This window comes from Acanthisitta chloris, unplaced genomic scaffold, assembly GCF_000695815.1.
Source record: "Acanthisitta chloris isolate BGI_N310 unplaced genomic scaffold, ASM69581v1 scaffold10948, whole genome shotgun sequence".
NCBI classification, from domain to species: Eukaryota; Metazoa; Chordata; class Aves; order Passeriformes; family Acanthisittidae; genus Acanthisitta; species Acanthisitta chloris.
Genome location: NW_008687603.1, coordinates 5,292 through 30,989, shown reverse-complemented (window position 1 = coordinate 30,989; position 25,698 = coordinate 5,292). Strand labels below are relative to the sequence as shown.

Genomic DNA, 25,698 nt, shown 5'->3' with positions numbered 1-25,698 from the left:
TCAGATACATATATCTATTCCTGTTAAATTTAAATTTTATACAGCTTTCCTTACTGTAATATACAGTATCTCTCTCGCCCTGTTGGATTATTTCATTTTTCATGGAGAAAAGTGATTGATAGCTATCCAACAGAATTTTTTTTAAATCCCCTCTGTCTCCTTTCATTGTATGGCTCAGTTTCAAGACTTAATTGATAGGCAGCCACCATCAGTATAACCAGTACCCTTCCAACACAGTTCAGTCACTGACTGTTGATACACAAAGTTTTGAGGTTGGCTTGCTGTTTATGGAAACCAAGATACTCAGAGGTTGCACTTTTTTCAGCATGTTTACCACCACTTACCGTGCAATAATGTCAGTCAGCCCCAATACTACAATTAGTTACCTACCATTTGGGTAGCAAAAGTAACAAACCCAGTTGCAATTTTAAACATTTTAAGATTATTCACCCTGAGAACACAGAGGAAGTGTTTAAAAATAATTCTGATATATTTTTTCTTCAGATATAGTTTTCTTTTTTGTTCATCCTCTCTTGGGTATCTGGGTTTGTATCTAGCATTTGACGTCACACTTGCTTTGTCAGTTGACCTGTTCACGCCACAGTCAGGTACTGGTGATAGAAGAGCCCAAAAAGGCTTGTAGAAAAAAGGCAAGCAGCAATCCACCAGGTGAGGAAAGACAGGACTCCCCGAAACAGGAGAGGAGTGAAAATATTCTTTAGGCTTCCCAAAGCCATTGTTATTTGCACTACAGTCACTTTCATCTTTCCATCAGCAGGTAGAGACTCAGAATAAATGGAACTCGGAAGCAAATTGTTTTCTACTGGAGTATCAAAATTCAATTCTGGGTAGATGCCCCAAGAATAATTACCTGTTAAAAAGAAACATGTAACAGATTTTTGTAGGATTAAATTCAAGTTCTGTTATTCTTATCAGTCCACAGATCATCTTGAGATATACTTTTAACACACGCACAAAAATGTTAAATTTTCCTAACTTAGTAAACGCTAACTGTATTCATCTGCATGGCTTCCTGATCATACCAGTAAGCTACTGGGCTAAGATTCACCTCACATTTTGACATCCCTAACATCTATATGCGACATAGCTGCCTTGGGACCACTGTCAGTGCTGAGTATGATTCATCCTACCAAATGTAGATGTCTACATCTCCCAGTTATTAAATGAACACCATATCTCACAATTCCCATTCAAAAACCCTACTAAAACTAAAAAAAAAAAAAAGCTGAAAAAAACCTCTTTAAGAGATGCTCATAACGTTAAATCAACAATGCTTTACACAGCTCACTTTTAAAATACTTCTTAATAAGCAAATATTTCAACAGAATTAAACAGCTTAATTAATTGTATTACACAATTTCTCAAAAATAAACAAATTGGCATATAATTAAAAATATCAAAAGCAGCAACAGAAAAAATCTGCTTAAAAGCCACACCCAATTTTGCCTACCTAGTGTTTTCAAGAGCAGAGTTGTGTGAAGGAGCATTACCAATGGTGCAACATATTGTAGTGCAATTACACAGAGATAATAGAACACTCGAGCCACCTGGGAAAACAGAAGAGAGTAATTAATGAGTTATGGCTGATCAAAGCAAACCTTTATGAACATGTCTAGCAAAGACAAGAGATTTGTTTACAGTACTTATGCATTAAAGCTGGTTTAAGACTTTTCTATGCCCTCTTAACTTGTGACACACTGTCTTCAAATCTGAGGACATTTACAAATCTGACAGGAAGTGCTGACAGGATATAATTAAAAGTACCAGTTCTGTTAAGACAAACAGAATCAATTTTCCTTCTGCAAACTGCATGTCATCATTCAAAGATTCCTGTTCCAATATACCAGAAACAAAGCTAAATATGTATGTTTAATTTTTAAAGTTTCCAGTGATTTGCAAACTAAACTCCATTTCAAAACGGAAGCAGTAGTCACAGTCCAAGGCCTCAGAAAAAGTAAATAAAAGTTTGGCTAATATTGCAGTCCCTTTCCAAAAGCAAGGTATTTTTAAGACTTCCAACTGTGAAACACCAGTATTTTAAAAACAATGACAAGATGATCTTCCATTAGCAGTTGGTCAGTAACACCACTCATCTGAACAGAAAGACCTATTTGTACATATTTCTAAAAAATAATTAATGAAGGGATCTTTTATAAAAACTTCTGAATAGCCTAGGATAAGCAATCTGCATCACTCCGTATTTTGGTTTGCAGAATTTCTCTGTAATGGTGCTATTTTTATAGGAGATAAAGTCTACGAAGCTTCATTTGGATTTCACAGAAGACATAAACTGAGAAAGAAGCATTTGTACAGTCAAAGTGCTCCAAACACATAACCTCAGTGCCATCATACTTACCATTTTCTGTAAGTCAACCATACTTATTCTGCCAGCTTCCTTTTTCATCTGATCTACACTTTTCTGGGCTAAATTCAGATAGGCCTGTAAGTGATGACGCATCATAGCCAACCGTAAAGCACATAACAGGATTATAATCCACAACCTGACAGTGTCAAACGTATCTTCTGACATCCTGTGGAAAAAAACCAAAGGGTTTACCTGGTTTCCTGTTTTCCCAAGGCCACATACTGCTACAGTTATTTGTTTGCATCATCTATAAGGAAATCTTGAGGCACAAGGTCAAAAATAGTTAATGCACAATCTACAGTTATCAAGTTCACTTGCAAGTAATATTCACTTTTGCCTACTGCTTCTCTCTCCTGCTACTTTTTAGTAGCCCTATTACAGCATTAGATATAGTACCAGATTGTAATTAGATGTAGCATTCATTTGTCTGTAAACAAGAACAGTTCTTAAAAGCTTAAATTCTGAGTAATGAAGGCAGGACACTAAAAACCAAACTCACTCAGATAACTGCAGATATTCAGACACACGTTACTACACAGTAAACGTGTACCTCAATTGCCAAAGATACCCACTTATAGTTCAATCCTCATTTAAAGGTAAACTGAGGAACAAAAGAAATGCACAAAATATGTATATCTGCAGTGTTCACAGAATCACCTTAGAAGCATATCTCAGTCCCTGCAAGCAAGAAATGTGTCAGCTGATTGTATCTGTTTCAAGTCTATTTGAATACTACCGCTCTGAATTATCTAGACTTATCATGACAATGACAATCACCTATGCTACTTATGCAGTACTAATTTCAGATACCACTCTTCTTGAAAGTTCTTCCCTGTTTATGTTTTAAATACTCTAGCTATCAATTCCATGTGTAATTGATCTACATGTAGATTTAAGACAAACTGCCTAACTCAGTTCTCAGGATAATGTATCTCAACTGCCATCAGCGAAACCACTCCTCTCCTACACCACTATGTAAGCTACAAGGTTCCACATGGCAGCAGTGAGGTCGTATTCCACCCTTATGAAGAACAACTCATCACTGCCAAGATGTCAGAAGACAGCAGCTTTTTGGGAACCACGACCTTAACATTCAACATTCTGCAACTAATTCTCATTCTTCTGAAATAACAGAAGCTCTTCAGAACTCAGCTGCACCTTCCACAATACCTCTGACAGCAGATGATACTCAAGTTTAACTCTTTCATGCTTCTATGATGTCAAAGAGCGCTACTTAAACACGGTTTTGTTCTCAATACCCCAGAAAGAAATTTCAGAGAATCTTACAAAGGAATGCTCTCTTTGCCCAAAGGTGGGTTCATAATGTAGTCCTTAGTGATCGGTTTTACCCACAACAGAACCATAAACAAAGGTGCCAAGAAGTTTATATGTAGCAGTGTTCTGAAAGAAGAAAAAAAAGGGGAAAGTTATTAAACTAAAACAATCACTATACTGTTGAAACAGGGTGTACAAATTCAAAAGGAGAAATCTTAATTTTAAAATAGTTGAAAGATAAATAAGAATATGACTTCCCAATTTTATAGGTAGGATTTGCATTTTAACAGAACAGTTACTACATATCTTGAAATCACATAGGATTTGGTTTTTAAAAAGTGCCCTTAGAATATCTATTGCAAAGAATCTAACCATAGGAATCACCTGCATTACACCACACTATAGTAAAAGATAGTTGCTGAAAATTTTCCTATGTCCAAACTGCACTAGCTATTACAGTTTTAATTTAGAAAGTCAGCATCTCAGATAATTATGGGGAATATGCTCCTGTATTACAGGTATTTTTTCTTTCTTAAAAATGTACTCAGATTAAATTTCCACTGTCTATACATACCAGGAGAAAGTTTTCAGAGGCCAGATTTTTTAGTTTAATGAAGGTTTTTATTTAGGAACCCTGAGTAAACGAAATTTGTTTATACTCAATTAAGACACTTCAGACCAAAAAAAAAAAAAAAGCCCCAAAAAGCCAGCACAGCTTTTCCCTTTTAAAAGCATAGTAAAAGCACAGTTACAGTAGTACTCTTTTGTAATCTATGAGTACAAAGCAGCAGAATTTGAAAAGGCAATAGTTTTCAGGAGTCTTCCCTGAAATTAATATCCTTCTTAATTTCTAAATCCCACATCCCGATCATTTTTCATTACTAAAATGAAACAAAATCAGTTAGGTGTGGTGGGTTTGTTAGTGCAATGCTAACAGCATCAGGTTATCTATACTTCCACCTCCACCACAGTGCTTCAACACTGTAAAGGAAATGATGTAATGAAAAGCTGTTCTAAAGAACACAAGACTTCATTGATTACAAGCTATCAAGCTACCTAAAACCACTGAAATGTTTGCATGTTTCAAAAGATGTCATAACACACTTTTAAATTACTGATTTCAGATGAAGAAATAAGCCCTGCTAATTACTTGGTGCTGCTAGGGAACATGAGGGCATCAAAGAATAGGCCAAAGCATTCTGCTAAATTGTGAAAGCATTTTACCTCAACTTCTACATATTTAAGAGATCCAACTGAGCTAGTGAACTGAAATGTGCCAAACATTGGTTAGAATCTCTTTCTTGTTCTTTAGAGTTCAGGCAGAAAGGCTGAAAGACTCTTAAAGCAGGCTCTGGTAAAGGAGGGAATGTGTATGAAAATGATACAAAGTGGATAACAAGACTCCAAATCTATCTGGAGTCCACTGCTGCTAAAGGAAAAAAAATAAAACCAGCTACCAAAACCCAAAGAGATGCCAGATGATTTTTTTATTCTGTTTACCCCGAAACAATGAATTTATTCCTCATACACATAAAAGAACCACATTAATAATTTTGAACCTACTAGCAAAGTAGTACTTACTCATTAACCTACATGTTTTGGGGTTTTCTCAGCCAGTATTGCCTGAAAGTTAAGTGTACCATTCAGTAAAGCAATAGGATTTTATGTTTATGTTTCTCAGTTTGGGGTTTCTTGTTGGGTTTTGGGATAGATTAAGAGCTGGAGGGGTCTTTTGAGGAAGCTCTGGGACTTGGGGGCTTTTGTTTGGCTCAGGTTTGTTCTTTGGGTTGTGTTTCTTGGTGGTGGGAGTTGTTTTAGTATTTCTGGGGTGTTTTTTACTGGTTTTGGTTTTGTGGGATTTGTTATTTTAATTAACTCTGTATCTGACTGCAGAGATAGACAAAGTTTTCCTGCATCCAAATTAGAGAGCATTTTATCACAGACATGTCATCCTCATTTACTACACCCCTTTAATTACTGTCAAGCTGCAGTAAATAAATGATCTACTCATTGATAAAAACTCATCAGTAAGGGTAGTAATGGTCTCTTCAGGCCTATTAGAGCCTATCATTTAACAATGATTGTTTATAGTTGCATTACTTAATTATATTGATATCTGACCACATTTTAACCCATTTAACGTAATTTTATATTGTTCCAGATAACAGTCCAAGTACTGGTAGACTTTTAATAATAATTTGCTTGGTGTTGCATGAAGTTATCTTCAAGAACCAGTTCTAATATCCTCTAAACATGAATTTAGAGAAGTTTTATTTCTTATAACCATACTGCAGTGTCTATTAATTATCCTTTTAGTTCTGGAGTAATGTTGCAAAGTGTTTACATTTCTGCCTAGGATGTCATGTCCACAGACTAAGGAAGATCCTGAAAAACTGAAGGATACTTACAGAAAAGGCAAAAGAAATTTTACAATATTGAGAACCACACAAATTAAAAACTAAGCAGTTTATTTAGCTAAACTGACCACACAAAGTACTCATAATGGCCTATGCTGCAGAATCTGACATTATCATGTATAAAACATTAACGGTCGAGATCTGTGAAAGACATTTGGAGTTTCATCCTCAGAGAATGTTGAAGAGAAACAGTTAAATTAGAGAAAACATTTTACTACCAAATTCAAGAATGGCTGAAAATGAAAATATTCCTTCAAACTAGTATTAACATCTGATCTTTAATGAATATTCTGGCTCATTTTTGCATTGCATCCTACACTGAACTAGCTAAAGGCATAATGCCCATCTGGAGGTGGGGGTGGAAAAGAAAAAGTCTGTATTTGTACCTCTACTTCTTGAAGGTTATCTTAACTTCCAGAAAGATATGATGGGGGAAAGAAAGCAGTAAGCAGAAACATTCATGGTGGAGCTCTTGCAGGAGAAAAGGAAAGCTCCTTTAACTGGGACTCAAATTACAAGGCAAAGAATGTAACAGACTTGCAGAGCACAGGTTGAGCAGAAAGAGGCAGGTGGTGAGTCTGCTCAATTTATGAAAAGCAGGCAGCAACAGAAGTCTTAGTCACTACCTTCTTGCTGGAATAGTCCACTTTGTTTATTTTCAGACATAAAAGATTTAAGACAGAGTAGCATATACCTATTTGCATGTATTTTCTCTTACTGTGTTATTTTTTCTGTTGCTAAATTCAGAGCATCCAGATGCATTTGAGCCAGTCGCAAGCCAGGGAATGTCAAAAAAGCACCAATAAGTGAACACAGAACAGCCAGGAACAATTTGAAGGTTAGTTTAGACACAGGACCCCTAAAAGAAAAGAAAGGAAATAAGCATTTTCTTGGGAAGGAAGTTGGGAGGCGTGGAGGGTATCAGATACTACTTTCAACTCAACAATATCTAACATTTAATTAAAAAGCTGACAGTATTCTATAGTTTTACTCTGAAATACCAGCATTATTACAAACCAATCAGAAATCAAAATTAAAAACACAAAACAATAAAGTCATTTATTTCCTAGTCAAACAGAAAACCTAAGCTACTGTCTGTAAGGTGTTAATTTGTTAGCAAAGAAGAAAAAAAAGAATTTTATATTGTAAGTAACAACCAATTATAGAACAGAAACAGCTAATAAAATGAAATTAAGGACTGTGTTTTTAAGAGCAGAACAGATGCATCCTAAGTTTAACTGGTTTAAATGGAAACTCCATTCCACCATTATCCACTAAAAAGCTCTATGAAACTGTTATTACTGCAGCTTTTCACACATTTTTCTGAAGCATACCTGTGGCTATTAACATGTCTCTTCTAAGTGATTAATATAGCATATAAAAATTACAGAAAAAAATGTCCAGGATCAACCAAATTACAGAATTTATTACAGAATTAACAAACACTGATTACACAAAAAAACCCCAAACCAAACAGCCCCAAACAAACAACAAAAAAACTACAAGGGACATGTAACCAACAGATTAAAGAGGAAGAAAAGAAAATCTAGTGACCAACATGAGTTTCAGATTCTTTCTTAATCTATGTCATCTAAACTATCGAGAGCCACCAACTCAATTGCAGCCAAAGCACTGCAAAAGTTTAAAACTAAACAAACACTTAACAGGAAAATTAATACAGAAGTTTGTGAACTTCCATTACCTTAGAAAAGCAGAGTAAAGAAAGGCTAAGAAACACAAGGGATTCAGTTATGGATTTCCCATGAGTTTATTAATAAATGACAGCAATCTAGTTTGAGGAAACTTCTGTTCCTCAAAAATAAAGATATCCCATGACTTCTCCATGATACTTCAGATCTACCAAGCAAAAAATACAAAGCTGCACTCCCAGTGATGAAATGCCCCATAAATGCATTTTAGAGTATGTAAAAGAAGAACTGTAACAGAAATCCATTTTGCAATACACAAAAGCTGTCTATAATGTGAATTTATATTTATGTCACATTACAAGCTATGGCATGTTCCTCCAACTGTCCATACAAAACTTGGATGTCCTGTAGCAAGCGGATGTTTTTGCATGTCGGGAACACACTATTACAATCTGAAAACAGTACTGAATACCAAAATTTGCTCTTAATGTCAACTTAAACACAAACTTCATCTGTAGCTTTTGCACACTCATCCTCTTGCTTGCTACAGGAATAGGAAAAAATACCCATCACCTGTTTTAAACAATACTTGCAAATCTGAAGAGAAGTACCATTAGAAAGTGTTTACAATTTTGAACTGTATTTTATGAACTACAATCAAAATGTCAGGATAGAAACTACAATCAAAATGTCAGGATAGAAACTATCTCCAAATTAAAAAGAAAACACTAATGCAACTTCATTTAATAGAGGATAGTGATGGATTATTTTCATTAACCCACCTCTTCACATTATTGTAGAAATTATAACCATGTACAACAGCAAAACATGCAAGACAAACACTTGCTAAGAAAATCCAAGTTATAAATGCACATATAAACCAGGTAAATGTATTTCCAGCAACTTACTGGGATTCCAAACCTTGTTTTTCAAGAAACTGCATAGCACTTTCTGAGAAATTTGAGAATCCTGCAGAGACACATATTATAATTATTTTATTACAGTACAAATGCAGAATCCCTGTCTTGAAACAAAATGCTAGGTAACAGTTCATCCTCTAAACAATTTTTCATATGTCTATCAAAGCTCTTTCATGTGCTAATTAGTTAGCCATAATACAATAAAAGTCCATTATTTATATCCCTAATATTTGTACACTTCAGGAAGATGAAAAAAGATAATTTTTCTACTCCAGTAAAGGAACTTCACTTTACTATGGAAGTGAAAAAGGGTTAAATCTAAACCTGGAAGGCAAATATGATTAACAAACAAACAACCTAGGCAAAGATTAAACTATTTAAAAGAAAGCAAAGAAAAAAAAACCCCAAAAACCCCACACACACAAAAAAACCCCACACAACAAACCAAACCAAAACAACCCCATAACAACCCCACACAAAAAAAAACCCAGGATATTGTTAAGAATCTGCATTCCAAAGCAAAATTGTGTATGACATACACAGTTAATTTTAACATGTATATTCTCAGAGAAGCTGGAAATAATTTTTTCAGATCATGCAATCACTACCACTGTTTCAAACACTAAAGAAAGGAGTTACCTGATTCCAGTCCAAACTCTAGATAGTTTTCTGTCACAATGAGAATAGCCATTGCTTTCACAAAGAAGAAAAAACCAAATGTGACACAGACTGATCTTTCACCTCCATCCTCAACTTTGAAATAATGGGTAGTCAATGAAAACAGTACCTTACTGCAGAAGAAGGTGGTCAAGGAAAAATGAGTTTGTAAAATAACTGTAACTAAAAATTATAAAACTGTATTTTTGTCACCTACACTACAGCTGTACAGATGAGAATTTTTTTTAAAAAGTATTTATTCAGTCAGTTTCAGATTAAATTACAGAACACGTTAAAGCACAATAATCACATAAATGGGTACTACTCTGGAGTATAGTTTTGATTTAGGCTTTCTCATAGAGTAAACAGAACACATGAAAAGACAGAACTTATCTTTCTCTCCTTTCAAAGAATCATATAATCATTTTGGTTGGAAAAGACCTTTAAGATCATTAAGAACACTAACCTAGCACTGCCAAGTTCACCACTAAACTATGTCCCCAAGTGCTTCATCTGTGCACATTTGAGATTTTTGGCTATCAAAGACAATAAGACAACAGCACATTCAGTACTATTCAGGAAAGAAAAATCTAACCCGCACTCACCTTGGCAAAACAAAATCAGACTTAAAAACCCTGCATGGCCTGGTATGATATATCAAGTCCCTTCATCTAACCCCAGTGCCACAAAGATGAACATTTAAGACGTCACCTGTTTCGTTATCAGGATGTTTTAAAATGTTTATTGAGTATTCTCCTTTTCTGCACATTTCTAAACATAATTAGCTCCAAAGTTAAACAGATTAGAATAAATTTTTCATGATACACTGTCAACTCTTATTATTATGAACTGCAGCCCATTATAATTTATTTTATTTTCAAATCGTAGGCAATATCCAGTCTAGATTTAAATAAATTTTGAGATCATTCCAGACATTCTCTGTTTTGAAAAACCAAAAAGAAAAAGGAAAACCAAGATTTTTAAATATAAACTGTACCCCTTTTTTTCCCCACTGTGCAATAACATATTTGTATATATACTTTTAAATACTGAGAGAATTTTAAGATGTACATCACATGAAAACATGTTTTAGAGTATCCATTCACCAAACCATTTGAACAGTCAACAGTTAATCTCTCAAGAAACTATGATTATGCAATATTACACTTCATTGGGCAGCATGTATTTAACATAAACATTGTTGTATTTCATGTATATGCAGAAAGGTTCTCATAAGCTCACAGTAAGGTGGTCTAAGCACAGCGTCAATAACTCTAACCTCACAGTAATCAACTTAAGATCACTTCAGACTTCACAGAAAGAACTGATATATCTAAAGGAAGACTCAAGCTCATACCAGAAAACAATGCACAATAGGTCACACAGACTGTGTTCTGGAAAGCTTTGTTTCTCTAATAATACATTCTTTAACCAAATGTCTTTTTACAGCAAGAGACATCAATCACAAACTGAAAACACCTTGAAGTGATACAAAGTACTTTGTAACTTAATAACAGTCCTAACCTATAATCTGATTTGTAACTCCCTAGATACTTCATGTTTTGAACTCTGGTTTGTGCCAGAAGGATGTGGAAAATGCTATCAGGAAAAAAAAAATACTAACAGTAAATTCCAATTATAGTGCAGATTCAGAACCCAATAAACAGATTAATGATTACATAAATTATACATGACTGAAATCCTCTGTTAGCTGAATAATCACCACTGCTACCTATTTTACCTATTGGTAAAAACTGAAGTGTTATGGCTTGCTTCATCACTTTCTTTCACTGCCTGACCTGCTATGCTGGACCCACTGAAGGAATTATTTGGAAGCATTCAGTGTAAGTTAATAGATTCTCCAGCCACAACCTTTCATTTTTTATACTTTTTTGGCCACAAAAGGTGCTATGTCTGTACAATTTTTGGCACACCCTTCTATACAATTTTCTTTAAACTGCTATAGTTATGGAATTTTTCAATTACATAGTCCACATGGTTGGAAAATCTCATCTGACTAAGTTTCAGGGACCACGAGGATTGTTACAAATACCTTGGTATATCACTCTTTGCATCACTCTCCTTCACCCAAAAAGCTGTAATGCCTGGAATAAGTTATGTTAACACATTTACAGAGATGTTAACAGTAGTGTAAAGTTTAGACTGTGCCTCCTGGTACTGCAGCCGTCTGCACTGCCACTAACTCCTTAGGCTGCACAGGATCACACTACTTCATCCCATCAGCCCAAGAACTACATATGTACTACACACCGACCCTAGTGACTACTTGCATGTTCACACTACTGAGATAGAAAATTTGCACTGACAGGCAACTTAAATCTTTTTTAAGGTTTTGCCTTGAATTAATGACCAAATGAAAACAGCAATAGGACTGCATTTAAATACCATGGTAAGAAATTGCTATTGCAGTGGATTTTGCTACAATATATAATTCACAACTCTGTTCACCTACAAATTACTGTAGTTATTTAAATTGGCTACACATGAGATTTGAAAGATGAAGTAAATAATGTGTTGTCACCAATGAATCTAAGAGCACATTGTGGCTTTAGTATTAAAAGCCTGTTTTTCCACTAGTTCTATTAACCTCCCCCTCATCCTCAAAACGGGACTGAAAGGTGTTGGCAATCATTTTTGGTTTTCGAAGCAGTAGTTATCTTTCTCCTTCCCTCTACAAAGACGAAACTAAAATTCCTGACTTCACAACAAAAAACAAAATTAAGGATGTGCACTAAGAACTATGTATTAGCTGTATTATAGCTCTAAGATTATAAGGTGCAAAAGAGTCTGTGACTTTATTGTCACTATTTAGTAGACTAGAAAAACATCTATTGGAGCATGGATCTGTTCACTGGCAAGTCAAAGGAGAAATACGTGGTCTGCAATCAACCCACTGGCAGTCTTCTTTCCCAAATGTGAGTTGACTCGCACTTCTAGCAAGTTCTTACACATTACAAGGAAAATTCTGGAAAAATTCTATCATTTATACTTCAGGCTACTTAGAAAAAAAAAATCCTGTCCTTATTATAATGGCATAACATTAATTTTATGATAAATGATAATTTTAATAATTATCAAGGACAGACAAGCATTAAGAATATTCAGAACTGTTAGCTAAATGTAACCAGAGGTTGAGGGGTTTACTTAACACCACCAGCTACTCCACAAAATTAACAAACAAACCACACAGTAAGAATCTATAATGATGAACTGGCATTTATACAGAGGAAACCATTTTGAATATTCAAGTGGTGTATCGACCCTAACTTAACACTTTATCTGGTTCCCAGCTGCTGAAGGAGCAGAAGAGCTACAGCATTTCACTTTCCAGCTCACCTTTCCTTCATCTGCACTCTTGCAGGCTCTTAGTAATTCCACTGCTTTATTACCTATTACATCTTTAAAATGCAGCTTTCCTCATTGAAGCATATATCTGTATTGGTATGATGAAAACTCTTAATTAACATTCAGGCATCCATGTCTGAGATTGCTTTCTCCAATGAAAATAAACATTAACAGGCGCTTCCTTTTTTGGTTCGATATTGCCTCTTTCCTACATACTCCACTTCTGTTTCCCTCAGTTTCAGAGGGAGTTTAGCTTTCCACAGAGCTCTTAAAACGAACTGCCTCAGCTCCTACAACTGTCTACACACCTTATTTTCTGTAAGCTTCATAAGAGTGCCCTGAATGTATTCTAAAAGTATGAATTCCTGCATGTATCTTTGCAATAAATTAGTATACATATCACTGTACTATTTTGTTCAGAAAGCGTCCGATTAAATATTCAGAAAACAAAAAGTGTGCAATACATTTTCAAACTTCTCCAAAAGCTGTAAATAGTCTCTGTACAGAAATCTATTTCTGACTGTCAAACTGGGCAAAAATACATTAGTTTAGAACCACTACATACTACATATATACTAACTGTATACTCACATACATGTATTTTTCCAATAAATGGTTTGGCATTAATGTTAACAAGCTACTAAAATCAGCATTTACAAAGAGCATGCATGGCATATACATTATCCAACCACTGGACTAGCTTACATGGTCCTTTTCCAAATGCTAAGTATTTGTGCATCCTGCCCAACAACACAGATATTTATACAAATTGAAGAATGATGCAAACTATGGAACAGGTATATTGATTCAAGAAAAAAGAAAAGGATACACTGCAAAAGCTAAGACAAGCAGACACCATACTACACTGATATTCATTTCTTGGGAGGGCTTCACAATGCTGTAATAGGCTTCTGTCACCACATATACAACTGTAGCTGCAAAAGTGAAATCCACCAACCACTGATATTCTGGAAAATAATGCAATGCTGAAAAATAAAAGTTTGCACATGTTAAAGGTATGATATTTTAAGGCAGTCACTGACATACACAGAATGGAGTTGCAATTCAAAAATGTTTTCAATAAAGTCAAGTCAAGGTAGACCCAGATCATTCAAGCAAAGCATGACAACAGAAAAAAAGCCACATACTTTTGCACAACAATGTAAACTTTGCTCTTCACTTCTGCCATCAATAGTTGATTACTGCTCGAATTTATAAGGCTACATGGCCTTACTATTCCATCATCTCAGCCCTATACATTAACGCCCTAAATACAAAGAAGCATACTTAATTTAGATTTCACGTCAAGAGAAAAGAGTTCTCCAGCTGGGTCCCGACGCAACTCCAGGTAAAAGGTTCTTTTGACTCTCTGTTAAAGACTAAAATCTCACTGGCAATCATTTAATATACTACACTTTATTGCTTCCTCTTTTTATTAAAAAACCCTAATATCTAAGGTACCAGTGGTTTATTTTTTCAGATTTTGTTAATACATCCTGTACAGCTATAATCATTGGGTACATTCCACTGTAAAAATTCTGGGGATCACAGTATGCTGCATACAAATGGGCTGATATGAAGAGGGAGCTCCCACAGGCGCTGGAAACGGCAAAGAATTTGTGACAATGAAATGCAGCCTGTCCTTCCAAAACACCTTCCCTACAACTACAAAGTTTGAAAGTCACTAAATATTACTGATTGTCTGACTGCTGGCTATAAGCTACCTGCTGACAAACATACGAAATTGGCCAAACTTGGGTATTTCCAAGTCCTGGACTTATTTTTGTTAGAATCACCAAAAAACTTATATACCCAGCTTTTCAAAGACAGTCAAACCCTATGCTCTATCACTCAGGGAGACAATTCAATGCTGTAATTTCAAGGAAGTAACACTAACTGAAACTTGCAAATGCTTTGTTTATTTTTGTGACAGTTTTTCTGTCCAAGAGATTTTCTACACTGCCTCCTGTAATGTAAAGTGAGAAGTCTCCTGCATACAATTATGCTTCCTTTCTTTCTATATTGATCCAGAGGACACATAAAAATGTAGATAGAAAGAAAATATGTACCACACATACATACATACCCATATATGAACTTTCTGTAACAGAATGACTGATTATGATTCAGGAATCAAAAAATACTATTTAAAAAAATAGCTACTTCCAAAACATTTAATGCCATTTATTTCTGCGCTGCCACTTTCTATTTCTAAGCATTTTACCTGAATGTTTCAGATACGTGGCTGAAAGGTTTCAGCTCTACGGCACATCTCCTATTTTGGCTGAGCAGAAAGCATATGTTTTGACATCTCTCAACTCTATGTCAAATAGACAGTGATGTGACTCTTTTGCTGTTGTCTCATATTGCTGTGGAAGTCCGATACAATAGCTGTGCTTCATGCTGGATTTCATCTACTCATACTTTTCCACAATGCTGCTATTAAAATGTCACCCATGGAAAATGAAAATAGGCTCAGCCCTAATTCTTGCTTTCTCATTTATAACCAGTTTTACTTCTATTCATTCACTGTCTATAAAAAAGATATTCTGGCATGAATCGCAAATAAACACTTAATAGTAAGAAACAGGATTGAAATAATGTATTATTGTTTGCACACAGTTATTCTTACCAATAGTGTCCCTTTCTGTCACAGATTTTGTTTCCAGATGAAGATCAATGTCTTTTGGAATGGTTAATGGTTTGTTTTCAATGTGACCATTGTATTTTCTGCAAAAATGAAAAAATAAATAGATAACACAAACATGGATATGACAAAATGAACTATTTCAATATATAATGGCATTTAAAATTTCAGAAAATTGCTGACAGCTTTTTTTCCCCAAATGCAAATATTTTTATCTAACTAGCTAAAAGCAGTATTTCAAGTTCAAATCTTGATAACCAACCAGGTATGTCAATGGTTCCTAGCTTTATCTTGCCAGACTTTGAGGTTTTAGTGTAGTATGCATTTAAATGGCTTCTATATGCTGCATCCTGAGCATGTACTCGGTCACGATCCAGTGGCCAGTATTTACTTCAATCTGCTGATTTTCTTCATTGCGAGAGCTACAGGGTGTTCCCACAGTCAAAAAACCAAATTAACAAAAAAAGTTACTTCTTTTTACCACAACAGGGTGCTTAGCAAGTACATCACACAGGCTGGGCTAGCCTATATCATTGAGATCCATCCTACTCGCCATCAAGAATAGACAATTTTAAGACAGTTTTCTAATCTAAAAAGGTGTGTTTTTACAACAAACAGGGCTTTTTATCTGGAGCTCTGTAACTAAAAACCTCATGATCTTCACTTTCCTGAAAATGAACCACACTAGTAGACTTCAAACTAAAAAAAGAGGGTGCTCTCAAAAGAACATGAACAATGTTACATTAAATTGGTTGAAGTGATTACCACTACTAAGGTAAAACTTAACACTATTTAAAAAAAAAAAAGAGTCATTAAAACAGATCAGAAATGGTTTGTTACATTTAAAAAAATCTATCTAGCAGGAAAGTAAACTCTGCCACATTTTAGAATACCACCTCTGAAATTAGAAAAGGAGAGGTGGATTTTCCATAGAAAGACAAGTTGTTAGGATATAAGCATTAAAAAGAAATTCAATCAATGATGAGCTTACTTTTCAGGAATGATAGCTCATATGTGAGATGAGAATACAAGAAGCATTAATTTTTTTTCAGGTTATATTTATTTTAAGTATCATCCAAAGCACAAGAATCTTAATGGACAAACTGGAAATTGAGGACAGGAATCACAAGCTTTACTCAAAAACACTCAGTTGTGCAAGTCTACACAAGAAGTCCGAAACAATCCCAACAACTTGACTACCTGCAAGCTCCTGTACTTCCCTGCCCCAAGTTCTACTCCCGATATCTTCCCACTGCATGTACCCAGGAGTACCACCATCTTCACTGAGATAAGCATTTTGATGACTGAAGCCATTTCAGCTCAACAAAGTTGGTGTTCCCACACTTTAATTATCCCTGGGCACCCACAATCCAAGAGACACAGACAGAACAAACCCAGGATCACTGACAGCTTTAATTCAAAGTAATTCACAGTAGCTATGGACTGTTACATTAACCTAACATTTTAATATAACACAAATGACTCTGAAGTAGAAAACACCCCTATTATTCATGTGCTATTATAACCTTCAGCATAATACACCAAAGTCCAAAATGCACTTAATAAAATCACAGAATCACTATATTATTTAGATTGGAAGGAAACACAATGGGTCATTTGGTCCAGCCTCCCTACTCAAGCAGGGCACTTGACTCAGAACTGCATCCAGATGGTTCTTTAATACCTTCAATGAGCAAGAATCCATGACCTCTCTGGGCAATCTGTTCCAGTGCTCAGTGACTTGCACAGGCTGAACTTCCTGTGCATCAGTTTTTGACCGCTACCTCTTGTTTAATTGGTTCCCACAGCAGACAAGAGTCTGGCTCCATCATCTTGGCAGTTTCTGTTCATGTAATGAGGTCTCCCCTCATGCACCTCCTGTTTGCATACCTGAATCCATTAATGAGGTCCCTCTGTCTCTTCTCTTCCTGAGACTGAACAGGCCCAAATCCCTTGGCCTTGTCTTGTGAGGTGCTCCCATATCATAATAACCTTCACTGCCCTCCGCTGGACTGGCTCCAGGAGCTCCATGTACTGAGGAGTCCAAAACTGGACACAGCACTCCAGGGGTGGCCTCATGAGGGCTGAGCAGAGGGGCGGAATCACGTCCCTCGACCTGCTTCTCTTCCTGAGACTGAACAGGCCCAAATCCCTTGGCCTTGTCTTGTGAGGTGCTCCCATATCATAATAACCTTCACTGCCCTCCGCTGGACTGGCTCCAGGAGCTCCATGTACTGAGGAGTCCAAAACTGGACACAGCACTCCAGGGGTGGCCTCATGAGGGCTGAGCAGAGGGGCGGAATCACGTCCCTCGACCTGCTGGCAATAGTCTTCTTAATGCACCCCAGAAGGCCAGGATTCCATTGGCCGCCTTAGCCACAAGGGCATGTCACTGACTCATGGACTGAAAGTTCACACTACAGCTATTTCTAAGGCTAATTTTCAAGCAAGTTCCTTGAATCTCCTTTCATCATTTCTCTTTTAATTAGTTCAAACTGGGAAAGTATTGAAATAAGGAGCAGGCACTACATTTTGCAAGACTATGGGCCTGACAAAGCAGACTCTTTATCTCGAGAAAAGACATGGGGAGTATCAAATAGATCCATCCTTATTTCTCCCACACCATCTGTTTCACATCTCCTTGCTGAGATGACTCAAAAGTAGCATTGCATTCCATTTTGTGCAATCTCTACATCCAAATCGACACAACAGGAACAATTTCTATCTATGGCTCTCCCACAACAACAGTTGCTTCTCTAGAGGACAAGAAGGTACATTTGTTGGCTAAAACCTAAGTGTATTATTCATTCAGCTGTTAAAAGAACAAAGCAGAGATCATTTAAGCCTTCACATTATCGCCTTCATTTAAGTTTTATATTCTCTTGTGATAAACATTCACCCTAGTACAAGCATCTACTGCAGCTATGGCAAACGACTGGCAAGGCTGAGGAAAGGCAGTAAAAGCAAAGTACAGTAATTCTTTGGCAATGTGACTGTGGTTCTGTTTAAGGATCCTATGGTTGAATAAATATCACTGCTTAAATGGATAGCTATAAACTGTAATGCTACTCACTATTATTTTGCCCCAATTTGTCACAGTAAACTGCTAGATAAAATAAGTTTCTGAATTTGAAAGACTATTGCAAAAAAAAAAAAATCCTATTATATAACTTCAATGTTACAAGGAACAACTTAACCCAGTAGTGGTGAATGATGCCACATCCAGCAGGCAGCTCGTCACTAGTAGTGTTCCTCCGGGTGCAGTATTGTTGGGATCAGTGACATAGACAAAGGGGTTGAGTGCACCCTCAGCAAATTTGCAGACAACACCAAGGTGGATGGGAGTGTTGATCTGCTGGAGGTTAGGAAGGCTCTGCAGAGGAATATGGACAGGCTGGAAAAATGGGCCGAGAACAACGATACAAATTTCAACAAGACCAAGTGCCGGGTCCTGCCCTTGGACCACAGCAACCCCATGCAGCACTAGAGGTCGGGTAAAGAGTGGCTGGAAAGCTGCACTGTGGAAAAGTACCTGGGGTTGCAGGCTGACAGCAGCTGACCATGGCCACCTGAGCACACTGCCGATCAAGAAGGTCAATGGCATCCTGGCACGTATCAGAAATAGTGTGGCCAGCAGGACTAGGGCAGTGACCGTCCCCCTCTACTCAGCACAGGTGAGGCCACACCTCAAGAACTATGTCCAGTTCTGGGCCATTCACTTCAAGAAGAATACTGAGGTGCTGGAACAAGTCCAGAAAAGGACAACAGAGTCGAGGAAGGGTCTAGTGGGTAAGTCATATGAAGAATGGCTGAGGGAGCTGGGGGTGTTTAGCCTGGAGAAAAGTAGGCTGAGGGGTGACCTTCTCACTCTCTACAACTACCTAGAAGGAGGCTGTAGCAAGGTGGAGATAGGCCTCTTCTGCCAGGCAATTAGTGACAGCAGGAGAGGAAATGTGCCAGGGGAGGTTCAGGTTAGACATTAGGAGGAATTTCTTCACAGAAAGGGTTACTAATCCTAAGAATGGACTGCCCATGGAGGTGGTGGTGGCACCATCCCTGGAGGTGTTCAAGAAATGACAGGACAAGGCATTTAGTGCCAAGGCCTAGATGACAAGGTGGTGATCAGTCATAGGTTGGACTAGGTGATCTCAGAGGTCTTTTCCAATATAAGTGCTTCTGTGATGCTGTGAATTCTTCACCTCAAAGCATGGCAAATATGCAGCTTAAGAGCTAGGAAACGGGGGGGGGAAATCACATTACAATTAGCAGATTATATAAGCAGTGTGCGGATTAACTGTAATGATTTGTAAGAGTTCATACTGGGAGTAAAAAGAAACAGGGTTAATGGAAACCTCCTGTGTTGCCAAAAAGAAAGCCAGAGGGTGTTGGTTTGTTTTTAAAATATCCAATTCAGAAATATTGCATCAACATGTTCAGCTCCACCACGTCAAGACGTCCTGTTTCTGGCTGCAGCTGTACCTCTGGTAAGACTGTTCAGAACTTAATGTCCGAACACTAGGAATGTGTTGCCAGATTAAGCCTATAGTCAGCTCTCCCACCCCTCAGCTGTCTTCTTAATAGGTTAAACGAGCCCAGCTCTGTTAGCCCCCTCTTGTACGACATACTTTCTCTTTCTTGGATGATCCTAGCAGCTCTGTTCACCTGTTCACATATAAAATTCATTTTTCTTGAAACATGAGGCATCAGAACTGTACAAAGTAATCCAGATAAAGTTCCACATCAGTGCCTTGTCCAAGAGGATTAATATTTTGCTCTCTCTTTATTAGGAACACCTCACATAATACATCCCAGGAGCACATTTATCTTTTTCACAGCTGTGTAAGAGTGGCAGCTCATAGTAATCCTGTGCTGAACTAATACACTCAAATCTTTCTTCTCTTGCTTCAAGACGAAGAGCTTCAATCCTAAGATTTGCCTTCCTCAGTTTCTACCCAAATTAATCTATTCACTAAAATAAAAGCCTTGCTACCAAATTTAGCAGCATCACAGACCTATTTCGTCAACTGGAAATTACCCAGTTGTGTACAATCTGGGAATGTTCAACTATGTTAAACTGAAAGAACACAATTTGGTAAAGGGCTGCGACAATGCAAGCAGGGCATCCATACGCAACCAGCAGTTTTTAACTCATACATAGACAAAAGTTGGCTGGCAAAGTTATTACATTAACCTTGCCATGCTGAAAAATACAAAAGAGCAGGGAAAAAAAGCTTAAAAGTATTTACCTATCTTTTTTGCTCTTCCCTCTTTGCTTCCCTGCAAGAATCCGTAGTTCTTCTTCAGTGGGATGTTGATACCACCGCAAACTAAAGAAAAAGGAAGTTCCAAGTAAAACACTAGTATTAACAATTTAGAGTGGGGATTTTTTAAAAAAACTCTATCTCAACACAGATCTGTATGTATATTAAGACACCAGTCATCTGCCACTCCTAAGCAAAACACCTCTGTGTGCAGTACCAACCCTATCTGAACTGAATCACAACTAAACTTCAGTTCTCTTCAGCATATGAGATGTTTATGCATAATTAGCAAGCTTTGTCACTTCCGTCATTAACATGAAAGTTCTTCGGTTCTCAAAACACAAAATTTTCAAAATACTGTCAAGTAATGCAAACACAGTTGGACGAGGAGTAAAAGTTCACTAGAATAATCATACCATTACAATTATCCATTAGAACAATATTACGAACAATTTTATCAAGGATAATTATGCCTCTCAAAAAAAGGAGCAATTTTTCAGAATCTGAAATAGCTATATGATCATTATCAGTCTTTTCTCTTAGGCAGAGCCGATCATAGCATCAACATTCCTTTCCTAAACACCTCCTCAATGATATCTTCAACTCCTAATAGAAAAACTGCTATTACAAAAAATCACTAATTACATGTAATGGACTTGCAAGTTTTTCCACTTTCACAAATCAATGCATCATCCATTGCTCATTCATTCAAAAGGCAAGGAGTGGCAAGGAAATTCTGAAGAGAAAAAACAGAGATGGCTAAATGTCTAAGATGGTACATTTTACCTAAATCGCTAATCATGTGAAAAACCTTAGTAGCTGAACAAGGCATTTTTCACATGGAAGGATGTCACTCTGATCTCCACTCTGAAATGCTGAGGCAAAGGAAACCACGTATTAATAGGAACAGACTTGGGAAATATATGTAGAAGTAGGAGGCCACTAATTGGGACATGGGCCATGGTGATACAGGTTAACACAGGGTAATAAAGATGATAATGTGAGAATATGGTTGTGGATTCCCATTAAGAAAACCTCACCAAGTAGGACCATTCAAATCTATGTTGGCGAATTAGAGAGCATGTCACATTCAACTTTGAAAAGGTAGTAATGTAAATTTGGAAAATCAGCATCAAGCCCAAACAACCTCAAGGCACTCAATAACAACCGATTCCCAGCTCTGTTTTGGAAAGGCTTCCTGTCCTAAGTGGAAGTCTGGTCCACTCATCTTTATATTGCAAAATATGGCCTTTCATGTAAATAAAAAAAAATTGCCATTCTTCATGGAATATTGTCTACACAACAAACATTGAGGCAGGTCTTTTGCTACAAATAGAAGAACTCCTAAATGCAAGCAGCAATACTATACATCTTCTATCTTCCTTACAATGGCACAGACACTTCCTTCATGTGTGCACACGTGGTACAACAGACACTGGATAAAGCCTATGAGAAACAATAGGTTCAATTTTAATGAAATGTGTGTATCACTAAGCATATGATCAACCATGTATCCTGATAATGTTCTTGACACTACACTAAACTTGTCTGAAGACAGGAAGTGGGAATGAAGAAAAATAGTGCAACAAAAATACAATATGACAAAAATACAACACGTTTCAGGAAGAGCTTCCAATTTCAGCAGTTTAATTGCTGATACAATAAATCATTAAACAGACAGTTGCACACAGCTCATGGACATCATCTTAAAATAACTTAAAAACTGGTGTAATGGCTAAGTAAGAGCTCATGCCAGCAATATGACACAAAATACAATTTGGTTAATAGGGGGTTCTATGAGTCTGTATCATCATGTACTGCTGTGCTAAAGCAGCAGCTTGAGATCTCTTCAAGAGAAAAGAACCAGACCATAAAACATCACAAAGATCCCAACCATGGCACACTGCAAATCTCCCCTTGAAAGAATTCACTGCAAGTTCCAAAACTGGAAATGGCAAATACTAACAGACTTTGAATGAATAAGGAGTCTGGGGAGAGAGAGGAAAGGCTGAATTTTGTTTGGGGTTTTTTTCCTGCAGTGTGAGTAGGAGTGAAAGCTATTTCATTAGTTTATTTTTATTGTGTGGTCCCAGCTGAAAAATTTGCTGTTTGCAAACTTTGCAGCAAAAGAGACTTTGTTAAGACTGAGACACACAGAAACCAGAGAAACAACCTTTTCATCCAAGAAGACAAACTGCATTGGAGATACTAACTTTTCCTATCTTTCACATGGCCCAAAGAAAGTCAAAGATAGCAGAGAATATTCTTCTGCTTTGTCATTCACCATCTCCCAAATCTGAATTTGCCATGCTGAAATTACCACAAGTAGCTCTGTAATCACGAAAGTCACCTATGTTGTAATTTTCCAGAATCTTTCCTGCACAGATAGAGAAATAGTATGTAATGCAGCAGAACAGACAAAATTCTTGTTTTGTGTAGCATGTTAACACAAATCAAACACTTAAACCACAGTTTCCTCTTAATTATACTACAGAATGATGTTGCAAGTGATTCCTAATTACAACTAGTAGTATACCAGAGTTTTGGGATTTTGCAGTTAATAAACCCTGCACACCTTACATTTAAAAACTCAAAGCCGAGCAATCTGGACAAACATGTTCATAAAGAGCTAAAAAAAAAAGTCTGTATCTGGGTTAGCTTACATATGTTTAAAACAGAAATCCCACAACTGATTACCCGTGGCTTTGACACATCCAAGTTAATCTGAACAGCAACAGCAGCACAGATATGCCCCAGTTAATTTGAATGAAGGTCACTAACAAAAGCACAACAAAATATCCATTTTGTCCTGTCTTCCTGAAGTGGCCTGGAAACAGAACAACTGAAGTAGCTGAGCAACTTGAAAGCAACATTTTGGTGGAGAATGCTTTATTAGTCAAAAATGCAGATACTTAGGCTGCCAATTCATTCAAACATTCATGTCAATAAATATTAATATTTAAATTCTGTTCAAGCTCTGAATATAGTATTGATTGAAACTGTTTGCACTTCATTACAAATTTAAGTAAATAGCTTTTCATCAGTCAATGGCAGCTGTTCATTCTGTGAATAATTATCTTATGTCTGTGTATCTAACAATTCTCTCGAAGTGCCTGTGTTTCCTTTTAAGAGACTCTGCACATACACACAGAGGCATCCTGAAACCAACTGATTATATGGCTGGTAACATGTTTATCCTCCATCCCATTTGGCAAGGGCTGTCTATAGCCATTTCAGACTACCTGACTTAGAAAATACTGCCAGCTCTTTGGAAGTAAAGCATTTAAACCAAATCACTTAAAAACCAGTGTTGGGAACCAAACACTAGTTGAAGCCTATTGACAAATGAAAGGAAGAACAGGTGGTAACTTTTCCTAGGACGGCTGGACTGCTTAGGAACCTGTTTGTACTTGTACACTTGTCTGTGTAAAACCCTCTACCACCCCACCCATACAAAGAATACAGTGGTGGCAAAAGGACAGCAACAAGGAAAACAAGTTAAAAATAGTTTGTCAGTTAAACTAAGAAAATAACTGTTTTTCTTTCTGCCATTAAAATTCAGATTCTTGTTGCAGTGAAGTTTTGACTTTTTTTTATTTCTGGAACGCAGAATTATTTCTGACTTGTTATATAATTCCTGTATTCAGGCGATTATTTATAGTGAAAGAAATTACAATGCACTAAAATAGTTACCAGATAAATAAAAGAACACTGAAAAGCAACAATGAGATTTTCTAGGTTACTAACATAAGAGGCAATAATAAGACTCCCACTGATTTCAGTAGGAGCAGAATTACATAAGCACAAGTGCTGAAGATATGGTCAACAATGAAACTTTACACAACAGTTAAAAGTATGTTTGCATTATTTACCTGACAATCACTGTTTTCTGTTATACCTAACCAGTGATATCTAATATGCATCTAAACAACATTTACAGTCACTTCTCATTAGCAACTCATTAGGTGATGAAATGGGGAAAATCAAAAAGTTAGGAAATACAAGATACAGAGGAAAGAAGGCAATGGAAAATTATGCATGGCTGGCTAATACTCCTATGGAGCACAATATTATTCAAAAATACTCATTCAGAAATCAGGGAGTAAGGATTTGGTATTCTCAAAATTTTAACAATTACAAAAGACAGCACACTACCTTCTAATCATACTAAGTGTTTTTCTTACCAAACAAAAAAAAACGGTGTGTATGATTCTTTTTAAGATACTGATTTATATTCAAAACATCTGCTGTTTTTTGTTGCTATTATGGATACAGTCACACAGAGAATGCTCCCCTTCCAACTTATTATGCCTGTTTGATCTAATGTTATGAGGAAGTAGTGTATTGAAATTTATGCTAATCCTGTTCTATAAAGTATTTTTTAAAAATGCAATTTTTAATAAATACTTAAGCACTCTCAATAGGCAGGGCTAATCAGCAGGTAGATTACCAACAACACTGAGGCAGTGCAGCGATAAAAATAACCCTTCCGTTCTTCAGTGTCTTGTATTCAGTTTAGTTTTTTAGTATTAAAGAATGTATCTTGTACCTGTAATATGCGGGTTGAATAACAATTAACTTTATGACTGATACAATTAATAGCAACAAATAAGTCTGTTCTTTTACAGCCACACTGTTGTTTTACCTTGAGCCTGCAAATCAGGTGTCACAATGCTGTGGTAATAAATATAAGAACAGCAGGTCGATTACTTTTCAAGAAAACAAACTAAATTAGTATGCTTTACCATTCCCACTCTGATGCATAATTGCATTACCATATTCATACACTGTATAGCAACTGTTTCTTATCTTACCTGCCACTACAGAGAAGCCAACGAGCAAGAGAATAGTGAGGTATGATCTTCTGTATGACACTAGCCATTACCATGGTAACCACCAACTGCACACCTATCACACCCTGTAGAAAAATAAGTTAATAACAAGTCAGTATGCGTTTTACAAAAGCGATGAAGTATCTTTTAAAAAATCCACTTTTTTTTTAAAACAGCTTGTATGATAGGCATAATATTTTGTGGTTCCTTTAAAACTATAGGGGGGAAGGGAGGTGGAATACCATAGCAGTTTTATTTAAATTAAAAATCAAACAAAATAACCCAAAT

The 25,698-nt window shown here is 36.6% G+C and overlaps 1 protein-coding gene across 1 annotated transcript; it reads right to left on the bottom strand.

Annotated features, from left to right (window-relative positions):
* Positions 1 to 593: 593 nt before the first annotated feature.
* On the bottom strand, positions 594 to 25,466 carry TMEM161B (transmembrane protein 161B). Its single transcript, XM_009080675.1, has 11 exons — positions 25,393 to 25,466; positions 20,564 to 20,644; positions 15,303 to 15,400; positions 13,500 to 13,656; positions 9,287 to 9,438; positions 8,636 to 8,696; positions 6,797 to 6,937; positions 3,674 to 3,787; positions 2,378 to 2,552; positions 1,472 to 1,568; positions 594 to 871 (listed from the first exon to the last, which is right to left on the bottom strand). The coding sequence occupies exons 1-11, from the start codon at positions 25,464 to 25,466 to the stop codon at positions 594 to 596; spliced, it is 1,428 nt and encodes a 475-aa protein (XP_009078923.1).
* Positions 25,467 to 25,698: the final 232 nt, after the last annotated feature.